Source organism: Cucumis melo, chromosome 8 (assembly GCF_025177605.1).
Source record: "Cucumis melo cultivar AY chromosome 8, USDA_Cmelo_AY_1.0, whole genome shotgun sequence".
Lineage (NCBI taxonomy): Eukaryota > Viridiplantae > Streptophyta > Magnoliopsida > Cucurbitales > Cucurbitaceae > Cucumis > Cucumis melo.
Genome location: NC_066864.1, coordinates 31,826,547 through 31,839,809, shown reverse-complemented (window position 1 = coordinate 31,839,809; position 13,263 = coordinate 31,826,547). Strand labels below are relative to the sequence as shown.

Sequence of the window (13,263 nt, the reverse complement as noted above, 5' to 3'; positions counted from 1 at the left end):
GGATTGATGGGAATGGTGGGATTCTTATCCTACTAGTCAACTCAGCAAGTTGTTGAACTAACATCCACAGAAGCTCATCAAATAGAATCAACTCCTAGTAATACCTAATAATATAATTTCAATTTTTCATAATTGATTTTATTTAAGGCTCTCACTATTGATTTTATCAAAACATATATTGATCAAGTTTTTAACCAAAATTAACTATGATTGAAAATTGAACTTATTAGGGAGCAGATGCTCTTAATGGTTGACTACTTCTTCCATTGCTTTCTAAAAACAAAATCAAAATATTAGATGATACATTGCAGAAATATTCTATTTTTTTAGGTAAATTAGTGATTTAGCAAAGTATTTGATATTTTGTTTTAATGGTTCATTTTTCCATAAATGATTGAAGATCAATCATTGTTGATCTACCAAAAATTATGAACAGGTAAGTTCACCTAAAACACCTAAATTGTTTTTATTATTATTATTTTTAAGTTGAGTAGGGTTGAGGAGGATATTTACATTTCATTTTATAAGTTTTCTTAATAAAAAAGTTTCAATATAATTTTTCTAATAATATATAATCATCAAATTAAACTTTTTTTTTTGTTCTTTCCTTAACTTCAATATTTTGTATCCTAATATTTAGACTTTTAGAAAGTTGTTATTATTTTATTTGATAAAATCTGTTGATTTCACTCAATACATGTCATATAATCAAATATCATTTCAATTCAACACGTTCTCCTATTAATAAAATTATTATATATTCGCTTTATAAACGTGTGATATATATATTCTAAACTTGAATTTATCCTAATTTAAATCAAAATATAAAGATGAAAAAAAAAAGAAATACTTTGAAATGTAACGAAATGAATCAAAATATTTACAAAATATAACATAATTTCAAAATTTTCAGATAGCAATAGAAGTCTATCAATGTGTATCATTTATAGAATTTGAAATTTTTTTGTTATATTTTGTAAATATTTTTAAAATTTTTACCACCTACATTTGATTCAACCATTATGTATTCTTTTTAATTAGAATGGAAAAATGCATGACTCAAAATAAAAAAAAAAGGAAAAAAAAAAAATGCAAGGAAGTTAATAGCAATGGCAATGCATATAATAGGATGAGATCCAAATTCATGAGCCCAATAAGGCCCAAGCTCAAACCCGAACCCAGACCCCAAGCCCATGCCTCAAGTTTGGTTGCGCATGCCGTCCGCACCAGTTTTTCATCGTCAGACCAAGCCGGACGCTTGTCTGGTAACGAAGAACAATCTTCTTTGATTCCCGGTCATTGCTTCTACCTGCTTCAAATTCATCTTCTTCCTTCACTTTTCAGGTAATTCTCACGTTTGATTCTTCTCCAGTTTATAACCTTGTTCGTTTCAGCTCAGTCAAATATCTTCTCGAGTCGATCAGTCTCACTCCAACTTTCTCAATTTATGCTTATGCTCTGATAATACTAACATGTGAAAGGTTGATTGCATTTCTACTATGAATTTTCAAATTTCTGCTCGAAGGCTAGAGTTTGCTGTTTTGTTTAGTTCCCGTCGGCCATTATTGATCACAACTACTTCTGCTTTTCGGCCTTAATTATGTATAATTTTCCTGAACTAATCAGACCACTTACTGTTCTGCTGCATTTCAGTTTTTAGGTTAAGTGAATCGGCCATGGCATTTGATACAGAACCGGAGCTCTTACCTCAGAAAAAGAACGAACCTTCTGAGGATGAGAAGAGGTATCCCTTACTGGCCTCAAAATTCTAACTCCCAGCTACCTTTCTCATCGGTAGTTCTTACTAATCTGTGTTTTCTCTGATGTTCTTCATTTTTGGTTGGGTATATTAATTCTGGATCTAAAGGAAGGCCAAAATTGTGCCGGGAAGCTTGATGAAAGCTTTAATGAGACCTGGAGGTGGTGAAGCAACACCTTCGGAAGGTGATCAGGTTGCCCACATACACCATTCTATATTTGTTGTTTAACACGTCTCATGTTGGGGGGCGGGGGGTTTGAGTCTTGTTAAGATGTTCACTGTGTTGCTTGTTTTAGTTCAAATTCTAAAATAAGTTGTTTGAACTTGATGGCAGTATATGGTGTGTTTGAGTCTTGAATCCGTTTGTTTCTTAGAAAACGTGTTGAATCGAGTAAATAGGATAAGAGAAAATGATATTGTGTGTTTTGGTGATTGTAGGTTGTCTATCACTGCACCATACGGACACTTGATGGATTTGTTGTTCAATCCACTCGATCAGAATTTGGAGGTGAGTTGATCATATGCATTTAAGGAATGCGCTGTTGGGAAAGAAGTCATGACATTGAAGTTGATGATCTTTTATTGGATTCCTGAACGTAGTCTGTTATCATTGGCTCTAATGAATGAAGAAGCCATTGGATGGAAAATTTATAGGCTCTAGCTAGAACCCCTATAATCACGATTTGGAATGTAAAGAAAAAAACTTTATTGTTTGTTTCATTGGTGTAGCTGCTAACCATCTTCTTCTTTACATACAGGGAAGGGAATCCCAACAAGGCATGTTTTAGGCAAAAGCAAAATGATACTGGGATTGCTAGAAGGTATTCCGACAATGTTGAAAGGTGAAGTAGCGATGGTAATTTTCTTTCTTGAACTCATTGGATCTGTATTCCCTTGGGGCAGAAAGTTAACATCTCTTGGACATTCATTACAACTGTTTTTTACTGTTGTTTCAGTTCAAGATGAAACCTCAAATGCACTATGGTGAGGAGGACTGCCCAGTTTCAGTCAGTAGCAGCTTCCCGAAGGAAGATGAACTGCATTTTGAGATTGAGATGATAGATTTCTTTAAGGCCAAGGCAAGAAATGTCTGCGTTAAAAGTTTATTTTTTTTCCCATGAAAATCACGTAAAGATCTTGGATTTCAATAAAATCTTCTCAAATATAAGATTCACGTGGTAAATGATGCATCGGAACCATAAATGAAATCTAGTGATACTTTGTTAATGTGTGATCACCTTTGCACTTCCTAACCTTCTCCATACATCCTTTTTGGTTGCTTGATTTGATGCCTTCACCTAAAAGATCTTGTCATGTGTCTGATCATGATCTGGTTGTTATTTAACTTTTCTTATTGATATGATTGCAGGTTGTAAGCAGTGACTTTGGCGTTGTGAAGAAGGTATGGGAGAAAAAATTGAAGGATAAGTAATGAGTATTTTTTTTAAAAGGTCTTCTAAGTACAACTTGGGGGTGGGGGAGTTGAACTCGGGACCTTTTGTCCTTGGAAACATACAAATGTCAGTTAAACTAAGCTCATGTTGGCAGTAATGAGTAATTTGTAGTGCTACTAATGTTGAGTACTATTTGAGAATAAATAACGTCAAATATCGAGTATACAAACTTAGATACATCAGTGGAACTTCTAATAGTCACAACTAGCATTGTTGCTTAATGGAACAATTGTTAACTTCATATATTTTTGCTGACATTAGGATCTCAACTCTATCAGATGATAAGCATATGATTAGTAACAGATTTTAAGATAAGATGTTGTAGGTGGGGGTGCTGGGAAAGTTAATCTAGTAACCTTTAGAAACCATGTGGAATGCTTTAAAGAATATGTAAGATGAGTCTACAGTTTTTAAGTTCTGAGTTTTTCCTCCAACAGGTTATAAGTGAGGGGCAGGGTTGGGAATCACCAAGGGAGCCTTATGAGATAAAAGCCTGGTATATCCATTTTCCTTGAGTTCTCTTTTATATTTGTTTTTATTTGTTACGTTGAGCACCAAATTGAGTTTGTTCTTTTTTGTTGAAAATGTGGATGCTTCTAGGATTTCTGCTAGGACAGGCGATGGGAAAGTGATTTTATCACACACAACTGGAGAACCATACTTTTTCACTTTTGGAAAGTCGGAGGTTAAAGATCTAGTCCTTGTAGAATTTTCTATCCTTTTTTTATTTGTCTACTTCCTCAATCTCTTTTCCTGCATGTTAGGTTCCTAAAGGACTAGAAATGGGAATTGGAACAATGACAAGAGGAGAAAAGGCAGTAATCTTTGTCACTAGTCAATATTTAACTCCATCTTCTCTAATTACGGTGGAGGATGGTGTTGAAGAAGTTCAATTTGAAGTCGAGCTTGTCCACTTCATCCAGGTTAGTAAAGTCATTGTACAACTACATTGCTCCATTAATATGTTTGGAGGTGCATCTATGACCCTTGTTTAAATTGGTTCTCTGTCATTAACCTGCTTTGAAAAAGTTGATTATCTCTTGCTGTTACTGAGTTTGACCCTCTAGTAATGAATGGGTAGGTAAGGGACATGCTTGGAGATGGGCGCCTGATCAAACGTCGCATTCATGATGGAAAAGGTGCAAGAACAGAACTGCATTCTCATTCAAATTGGCATTTATAAACTTAAAAGGAACTAGACAAATTTTAGCCATGAATTTAATGAAACTTCCCTCTATGTTTGTGGTATGTGACTGACTGTAAGACCCCTAGTTATAGAAATAATATAATTATCTTTAGCAAATTAATATGGTTATTAGTTGGGGCATATTAGTAAATATTTAGCATGTTGGTTAGGCCTCTTTGCTTATAAGTAAAAGGAGAGGAATTGGGTGCAGAATTTTATGACATTTTCGTGTGAGAGAATTTGTGAGAGTCAAGCCCTTTCAAAAGGCTAGTGGTTACCTTGTTAATTGTTCTTATGATATTATAGCATATTTCAATATATTTTTATATAATTCTATCCTTGAGTAATTGCTTGTTAGGTTGGGTACCTAACAGTGGCATACTTGCCCATGTAGATAAAATAACCCATGTAAAATGTTCTTGAAGTCAAATTTATATCTGTTTCTGAGATGTCCATTTTATGTCATTGTATTTGAGTCACTTAATATCTCATAAACATATACTGTCGATCTACATTACTTTGGTCCAGCAATAATCATACTTCCATATTCTTTTGAATAATCAGGTGATTTTCCAATGGATTGCCCCCTTCATGACAGTCTACTACGTGTTCATTACAAGGCCATGCTGGTTGAAGATAAGAGAGTTTTCTATGACACAAAAGTTGATAATGATGGTCAGCCATTGGAATTCCGATCTGGAGAAGGGCTTGTGAGTTGCCTTCCCTTTTACCAACGGTTATTTTATTCTCAGCTCATGAATTCTATGTTGATGGTGAGAGCTGACCTACTAGAAAGATTATTATGTAAATAGAATAGGCAAAAAGGGAAATATCCTTGCAAAAACTTAGTTAGCACATTAAATTGCAGGGCCTACATCATTTGGAAGGAAATGAGCAAGAGTGCATTTGGATTGGTTAGGCATGCGGCTGTAGAGTGCATTTGCATGCTTTCTGACCTTAGCAGTAGTAGATTGTTGATTGGATACCTGACCCAGATCTTATCTCGAGAAATAGATTAGTATTTTTCTATCAACTGAGACTTACATTAACCTTCCATGGTTTCTTGGGGTGGTTTGTTTGAGAGGGTTCCAACAAGTTTTAAAATGATTGTGTCTGTGATTCTGGTCAAGAGCTCTGTGCTTTCTAACATGCAAGTGCGAACAATAACTGGTGAAGTTTATAGCCCATTATTGTGTGATAGGTACCCGAGGGATTTGAAATGTCTGTCCGTTTGATGCTGCCAGGAGAAATAGCCTTAGTTACTTGCCCTCCAGATTATGCATATGACAAGTTCCCAAGGTTACTACTTCATAACCTTCCTTTTTAATAACTTAATTATATCTTCTTTTGTTGAAATGATTAGATGTACATATCTTTTATATGGATCAATGTAGCTTTTGACTATTGTCGGCCATTTCATCTTCATATTTCCTCTTTCTCAGTCTTTTGAAGAATAACAATCTCTTTTGTACTTTGTTCCATGTGATTAGGCCAGCTAATGTTCCAGCAGGTGCTCATGTTCAATGGGAAATTGAACTTCTTGGTTTTGAAATGCCAAAGGTGCAAATCAATGAAATGAATACTATTGTTAATTTTAAAAAATTTCAAGGTCTTTCAGATTTACACTCTTCGCATATGTTCTTAATCCCAAACTGCTACTGCATAAATCTTGTATTTGGGTTGTTAGTCATGCATATATTTCTGTGTTTATAATCTTCAATAACTTCATTTGTGAATTATAAGTCCAAAATGTCCATAGTTTAGTCTGATACTGTTCTTTAAACTTTGAATGAAAATGGATGGCATGAAGCATACTAAGACAAGGGAGTGTCCCATATCCTTGGATATTCTCTTTTCTTTTTCATACTTGGAGATATGAAGCTTTCCATTTCAATTTGGGAAAGAAATTATTTCATGAATCCAAAACATCATTTTAAACAGCTAAAAAATTCTCAAGATAACAATGTACGAAATAAATTGTGTTGCACTATGTTTCTTTGGGATATCAAATCGTGTTATAAAATAAGCACGGTTCATTATCACAGGAATGGGATGGTCTGGATTTCGAAAGCATAATGGATGAAGCAGAGAAGATTAGAAACACGGTAACGCATCCCTTATGTTTGTCTTGGCATCTTGGCTAGTACTGGGCATTATTGTGCTACAATATTCTGCTGTATCTTTTGTGTTAATGATTCCAAATGACACTTATTTTATACTTTATTTCCAGGGCAACAGACTCTTCAAGGAAGGGAAATTTGAACTTGCTAAAGCCAAGTACGAGAAGGCAATCCACTCTGCTTGTACTCTTTTCACCTTGCGTCTAATAGAACTTTTATATAGATATTCAATTGACATCATTTCAAAGGTCATAACACGTAGTCCAAAACTTTTTTGTTAAATGAATTTGTTGACCCAGTAGAACAAATGCAGCAATAACACGTACCAGCCCAAAAAACTTGCTAATTTTTCTTGTTTCTCAACGGAGGCTCAGTTTTATATTAAGAAAAATATTGTAAATTTAATATTTGAACTTTTGCGGCAGACGTTTTATATACATATATTTCTCGAATAATTAGTGCTGTCGTCAGGTTCAAGGTGTTATGACTGCTTCAATACCACCTCTTATTGCAATTAGGGACCGTTTCAGCTATTATTTTGCATAGTTCAAACTGGAAATTATGACTATCCGCATCTTTTTCTGACAAACTTTATTGGATCGAGTGATCAAGAAAATAATCTATAAGCTATTTATGTTAATTGTCCTAAATTTTTATGGGTATCTGCGATTCTGCAGGTGCTTCGTGAATTCAATCACGTCAATCCACAAGATGATGAAGAAGGAAAAGTTTTTTCTAATACCCGAGTATGTACTTGCAAGCATTTGATCTTGAGTAATCTTAGATTTTAAATTTTTTCGTGGCTAGCTGCTTCGTAGTCCATTTAAGATTGTATATTAATTATTTCATATTTTATCTTTCAAGAATATGTTAAATCTGAATGTCGCTGCTTGCTACTTGAAACTGGGAGAATGCAGGAAGTCTATTGAGATGTGTAACAAGGTATGTTCTATGAATTTTCTATGAAATCACCATTTGATCTCCAGCAACTAAATTTATGGTGGCATCGTAGATTCTCTGTTTGCAGTATCTGGCAGGTCTCCCCGTCTGTTTTCTTCTGAGCCATGATCGTGCCCTGCACCCCACCCGAAAACAAAAAGTTAGGAAAAGGAGGGTGGGAAGGCAGGAGCGCATTTGGGATTTTAATAGATTTTCATTTTTTTGGTTGAGCAGTAAGATTTAAAATATAAAGTTAAGTTATATTAAAAAGTCAGTTAAAATCTAACAAACTGATGTGAATGGTTTTATTTGGTTACAAGTATTAACATGGTTGTAAATGTAAATGCATAACCTTTTAATGCTTTTATAGTCTTTCATCTGTTTTCACCCATTCGAAAAATATCGTGTTTGGTTCCGGCACAAGCTCTTCTTTTATATATTAGTCCTTCAAATGTTTTCTTAAGTGAACTTATGCAGGTTATAGATGCAAACCCAGCAAATGCCAAGGCTTTGTACCGTCGAGGAATGGCCTACATGACCCTTGGAGATTTTGAGGAAGCAAGGAACGACTTTGAAATGGTCAATTTTCTTATGTCCAATGTTAGGATTTGGATGTTTTGGATCTTTTACACCCATTTCTAAAGTAGATTTTTCATTCTAATAGATGAAAAAAGCTGATAAATCATCTGAAGCGGATGCCACTGCGGCCCTCCTAAAACTGAAGCAAAAGGAACAGGTCAGAATAACATCGTCATTTCCAATTAACCATTAAAGATACGAGTGAAAGTACTTTTAAATATCATTCATTTTATTCTGATGCTTCATTATTCTATCTATAGGAAGTGGAGAAGAAAGCAAGGAAACAGTTCAAAGGACTATTTGACAAGAAACCGGGGGAAATTTCTGAGGTTGGAGATGGAGATAGAGAAGAGCGGAACTCAGGTGAAATCCAGGAAAACTCTGATAAGTTAGAACAAAACGAGGATGACAAATCCTCTGAATTTAGTGATGATAGTACAACAGATGGCCAACCAAGAGATTGGTTATCCCGGTTCTGGCCTGTGGGTGGACGGATATTTTCAGCCCTTGGGCTGAATAGATGTTCCATACTATAGATTATGAAGAGAGAGAAGTGAACATATTAGAGGTAGCCAAGCTTTGCGAATTATACAATAATCTAATTGGATTATGTACATTAAGATAAGCAGAGATGCAGGATAAAGAATCATCTATATTTTTCTTAGTCGTTTGAATCTTTAAGTTCAACCCTTTGGAGGGGAGGGATAATAGGGAAGTTCCATGTTTCATTTATCACCTCCAATAGTTTTTTAGGACTACCTCCATTCACCTGTGATTATAAGGTCTATGGAGACGAAAAATCTTCTACAATTTAGGTTCTGTACGGATTAGTTTATGCACAACATTACAAAGTTAAAACATTAGCAAAATTTATTAGAAGAGTCATTATCATCCATGCTCACAAGAATAGACTGCATAAAGTATTACAATTGAATATTTGTTGATGTTGGAACTCTCTCTCTGTCTCTCTGTCTCTCTCATTTTGTTCTTGCAATAAGAGTCTAATACTTTACTATTTTGTTTTTAATTTTAAATTTTAGAAACATTTGCATTCTTAGTTAAAATCTAAAAAGAAAAACAAGTTTTTAAAAACTATTTTTATTTTTTATTTTTTAAAACTTAAACTGTGAAATAACATTTACAATTTTTTTTTCAATTTTAAATTGAAAATCTTGCAATATTACTTTGTGAATGCAAACAAAATTGAAAACCCTCATCACTTTCCTTGGCTACTTGCTTCTATTCTCCCCTTCCCTTTCTATCCTTTGGTATCTTTTCTTGGTGTTGTCGCTATATATAGACTTGCCTTTATAGTTTTTGCATCTCATCCAAAGTGGGAAATGCTAAGATGCCTAAACCTGTTCCCAATCAAGTTGTGCTCTACGCCAAGTTGAAAAGAAATAATCAATTATGAATTTCCATATCAATATCAATAATATATTGCAAAGCTAAGCAAAAATATGCAACATTCGACCCATGATTTCATGAGCGGTTTAACTACGGTTAGTAATTTCTTAAAGAGGAATTACCAATGTCAATGTTACTTTTGGAGTGTTCTCTTTCATTGGTCCTTAAGTTCCAAAGAATTACGTGTTTGATTATTAAGTTTTTAAAATATATATTTTTAGTTATTGGGTTTTTAAAATATATATTTTTAGTTATTGGGTTTCCAAGTATATACGTATCTTTTAATTTTCAAAATGTGCCATTTTAGTTCTCAAGTTTTAAGTATATGTTTAAACAGAAAAATTGCATCTTCTCTTTTCTCTAAAATTAATTTTTTAATTTAAAATGCGATGCAATTCTTTAATATATATATATAAAGAAATTTCTTCTTGAAATTTTTTAAACCTACCATGATCAAAATGCACCTATTTTCTTGATTACATAGATTAAACTTAGAAAATTTGAAAATTGTCAACAAAAATTTAGTTCAACTGACATTTAAATGCTACAAAGAACCAAGAAATTATTGATTTAAATCTCTTATCTTTGATTGTATTAAAAGAAAAAGAAAAGAAAAGAGCTAACTTTGAAATTTTTTGAAGTTTGAATATGAATACATTCTATTAATACATGGAGGGAGGGAATCAAACGTGTATATGCTTAAATACAAATACATCGATTTTATATCTCCAACCCTTTCATACCCTTTAATTTATTTTCCCCTTTGTTATCTCTTTTAAACATTGTTAACCTCCTAAGCTCCCTGACTTTTTAGCACATTAATTTCATGTTTAGGATCTGATTGATAAAATAACCATAAAAAGATTAATAATAATACACCAAATGATTCCCACTGCCTTCATTTACAAACTTACACACACGTAAGGAAACCAAACACTGAACAAAACCCCATCTTCTCCGGCGAAGATATTGGTACTAAAAAAGCTTTTTCATTACAATCACCATCAAGGAAAAGAAGAACAAGCAGTTCTAAAATAACCAAAAGATTAAAAACAAAAAAAGAAGAAGAAGAAGAAGAAGAAGAAGAAGAAGAAGAAGAAGAAGAAGAGCTCAACCTGCAATCAAACTTCATTAGAATCAGTCCTCTTTGCAACAGTAAGAACACGAAGTTTGACCACAAAAAATCCGAGAGTGTGGCCTGCCACAGCCGCTATAAAGATCCCAATATTGAAAGACATAACAGCCAACATGACTAGATAAGCCAACCCTGTCCTGAAAGCATAGATGAACGCCTGTAAGGAAGCGATAGCAACGGGGCTCTTACCGAGCTTGTTTGGCGGCGTGTGGCTCAAGAACTCGACAGCGAAGGCCAGCAGGAAGATGAAGAAGAAGGCTAATATGTATAGGGCAAGGCTCTCTTTAGGCCACCCTGGAAATAGAATCACAACCTCTTTCCCCCAGTAGAAGGTCATCTGCATATTCATCATCGTGGTCGACATGTTTGGAGAATCACCAGTTGAGTTGTTCATGCTGGTGTTGCCATTCATGGCTGGAGGAGGCATGGGCATAGAGTCCATGTCTAAACTTTAACCTGAGGAAGAGAGAAGGAAAAGGAGTACTGATCTGGGATTTGGCTGCTTGTTAGTGTATATAACCGTGGAGATCAAAAACAGGGCTAAGCCAAACTTGATATGATTAATTAGCAGCAGTTTAATAATTAATGTTGTAATTAACTAAAAATTAAGTCATTAGGTTGTCCGCCAAAGATCAATGGGGTTTGTTTTGTTGTTTAGTGTTTTGTTTGGTTCTGAACTTTCTTCAGTTGCAAGTGATGAAACTGAAGGAGAATATATTTATATATAAAACAGAACCTTGTGCTTTTCATTTACAAATTCAGCTACTCATTTTGTTTTGTTTTTAATTACATGTGGATTGACTTTAGATTTACTTTATAATCATATATATTATTCGAGAAAGTTACAACCTTTTTTCTCTGTTCTATATTACAACAACCTAATGGATGGTTCATTTTAAATAATAGAACAATGAAGTCATAAGGAAGGGAACTTCATTCAGGTTGAAGAAGAAGCTAAAAAAAGGGGAAGTTGTGGACCACTTTCCCTCCTCACATAAGAAAATGAAGTAATATGCCAACAATGAGTAATCTGTTTGATTTCTTGAATTCAGATGTCAACTTCAGATCATGTCACCTGTGGATCTCAGTAGGAGAATAGAGAAGAATTGGAATTTCATCTCATCCAACCAATGGAATGAAACAGTGGTACATTTGTAATAGTTTAGGGGAAGAGGTGATCCGGAATGAGAGGAGCTATGAGGTTCAATTGAGTTAGGAGCTCACCTTGTGCTCGGCCTTCCTTCTTAGTTGAGCTATGAGGTCCTCCATCTTTCTTTCTATCTATCTATCTATCCATCCAGAGGAGGAACAAATTTCTTTCGTTCTTTGATTTTTTTTTAAAGACATCATTTTTTAATTATATTTTTATATTTTTAGTTTTAGATCCTTCCAATCACTATATTTGAAAAAACTTTTATTTTGATACTTTGATTTATTTTAGTTTTTCATACTTTGAAAAGGCAAAAGCTTTTGTTTGTGTAAATTCTATTTGCAGAATTTTAACACATTATATATAGATCAATATTAAAGTTTCAAAAACATATATAATCTTATAATATGTATAGAAAAACAATATTTAAACTTAGTTGGTATGATCATAAACCTTATATTTGAGGTAGCCACACCAAAACATTTTATAAGAAAAATAGTTTTAAAACCTATATCTACTTTTCGTTTATCCTAAAATTTTATGTTTCACATCTCTAATCTTCTCTCAAATATTCTAATACATATATTATTTATTGTACGCTCTTTTTTTTTTTTCTATAAAATTTTTGACTTTGAACAGCAATAGATTTCTTATCCTATCTGACGCTACAATATTTGGGTATCAAAGAAACACGTAGAAAATTTTGAGATTATGTTTTCCTTCTTACCACTAGGTCAAACCATGATGGTTTTGAAACTCTATGATATTTAAATATTTTAAGTAGTTTTGTTATTTAAAATAAATTTTCTTTTATATATTATTGTAACTTAAATTTCTCTCTCTATTTTTTCTTTCTTTCTTTTTCTGGTTCTCTCTAAATATTTTCTCATTTTCTTTTTGTCAATTTCTAATAATCTGGAAGATGATGGTTTAATAAAGAGGAACAACACATTTTAAATAAAAATTTTGTGGAGCTTGTATTACCAAATGAGGATAGAGGAGATCGATGAAGTACATAAAATTTTAGAATGAATTTAGAAAGCAACCTACTTGTGAAAAGCTTTATGAATGAATTGAGTTCTTATACTTGGTAACCATTTTAAACCAAGAGAGAACCATCGAAATAGCAAAATTTTGGATAGAAAGAAGATAAATAGCAAATCTAAAAAATATTTTGATTTATGACAAAATCGACTATACCCTTTTACGAATAACAATTGCTCGCATACAAATACAATATATTTGTTAGGTCAAAAAATAAAACAAAATATGACTCTGCACAAGTATAAACATATTCACTTTTGCTAAATCTTAACTAAATAAAAAAAAAATGTTCTATTGTTGCATAAGATCGAACCAACATCCCCTACTTATTAGGATTTAAATCAATTGATTCATGATTTTTCATATTTCATATTATTTATAAAAAATTTATTAAATAATACGTATTACAAAATTTTACCTACAATTTCAATCTACATTTTATATTATCCACTAACATAGTCAATTTGAATTCAAATTTTACCTCTTATCC

The 13,263-nt window shown here is 33.1% G+C and overlaps 2 protein-coding genes across 3 annotated transcripts; one reads left to right on the top strand and one right to left on the bottom strand.

Moving 5' to 3' along the window:
* The first annotated feature begins 1,202 nt into the window (after positions 1-1,202).
* LOC103490789 (peptidyl-prolyl cis-trans isomerase PASTICCINO1) lies at positions 1,203-8,989 on the top strand. 2 transcript variants are annotated; one of them, XM_008450478.3, is made up of 21 exons: positions 1,203-1,344; positions 1,654-1,744; positions 1,868-1,952; positions 2,198-2,267; positions 2,518-2,615; positions 2,716-2,838; positions 3,129-3,161; positions 3,651-3,709; positions 3,814-3,898; positions 3,978-4,136; positions 4,295-4,352; positions 4,964-5,109; positions 5,601-5,698; positions 5,890-5,959; positions 6,445-6,504; positions 6,630-6,686; positions 7,197-7,265; positions 7,384-7,461; positions 7,936-8,037; positions 8,123-8,194; positions 8,298-8,989. In XM_008450478.3, the coding sequence occupies exons 2-21, from the start codon at positions 1,677-1,679 to the stop codon at positions 8,571-8,573; spliced, it is 1,866 nt and encodes a 621-aa protein (XP_008448700.2). In that variant the 5' UTR covers positions 1,203-1,344; positions 1,654-1,676; the 3' UTR covers positions 8,574-8,989. The 2 variants fall into 2 exon arrangements, with proteins under 2 accessions (XP_008448700.2, XP_008448708.2); XM_008450486.3 differs by lacking the exon at positions 1,203-1,344 and adding an exon at positions 1,419-1,481.
* Positions 8,990-10,315: 1,326 nt separating this feature from the next.
* On the bottom strand, positions 10,316-11,904 carry LOC103490782 (copper transporter 2-like). Its single transcript, XM_017044968.2, has 2 exons — positions 11,804-11,904; positions 10,316-11,035 (listed from the first exon to the last, which is right to left on the bottom strand). The coding sequence occupies exon 2, from the start codon at positions 11,019-11,021 to the stop codon at positions 10,566-10,568; it is 456 nt and encodes a 151-aa protein (XP_016900457.1). The 5' UTR covers positions 11,022-11,035; positions 11,804-11,904; the 3' UTR covers positions 10,316-10,565.
* Positions 11,905-13,263: the final 1,359 nt, after the last annotated feature.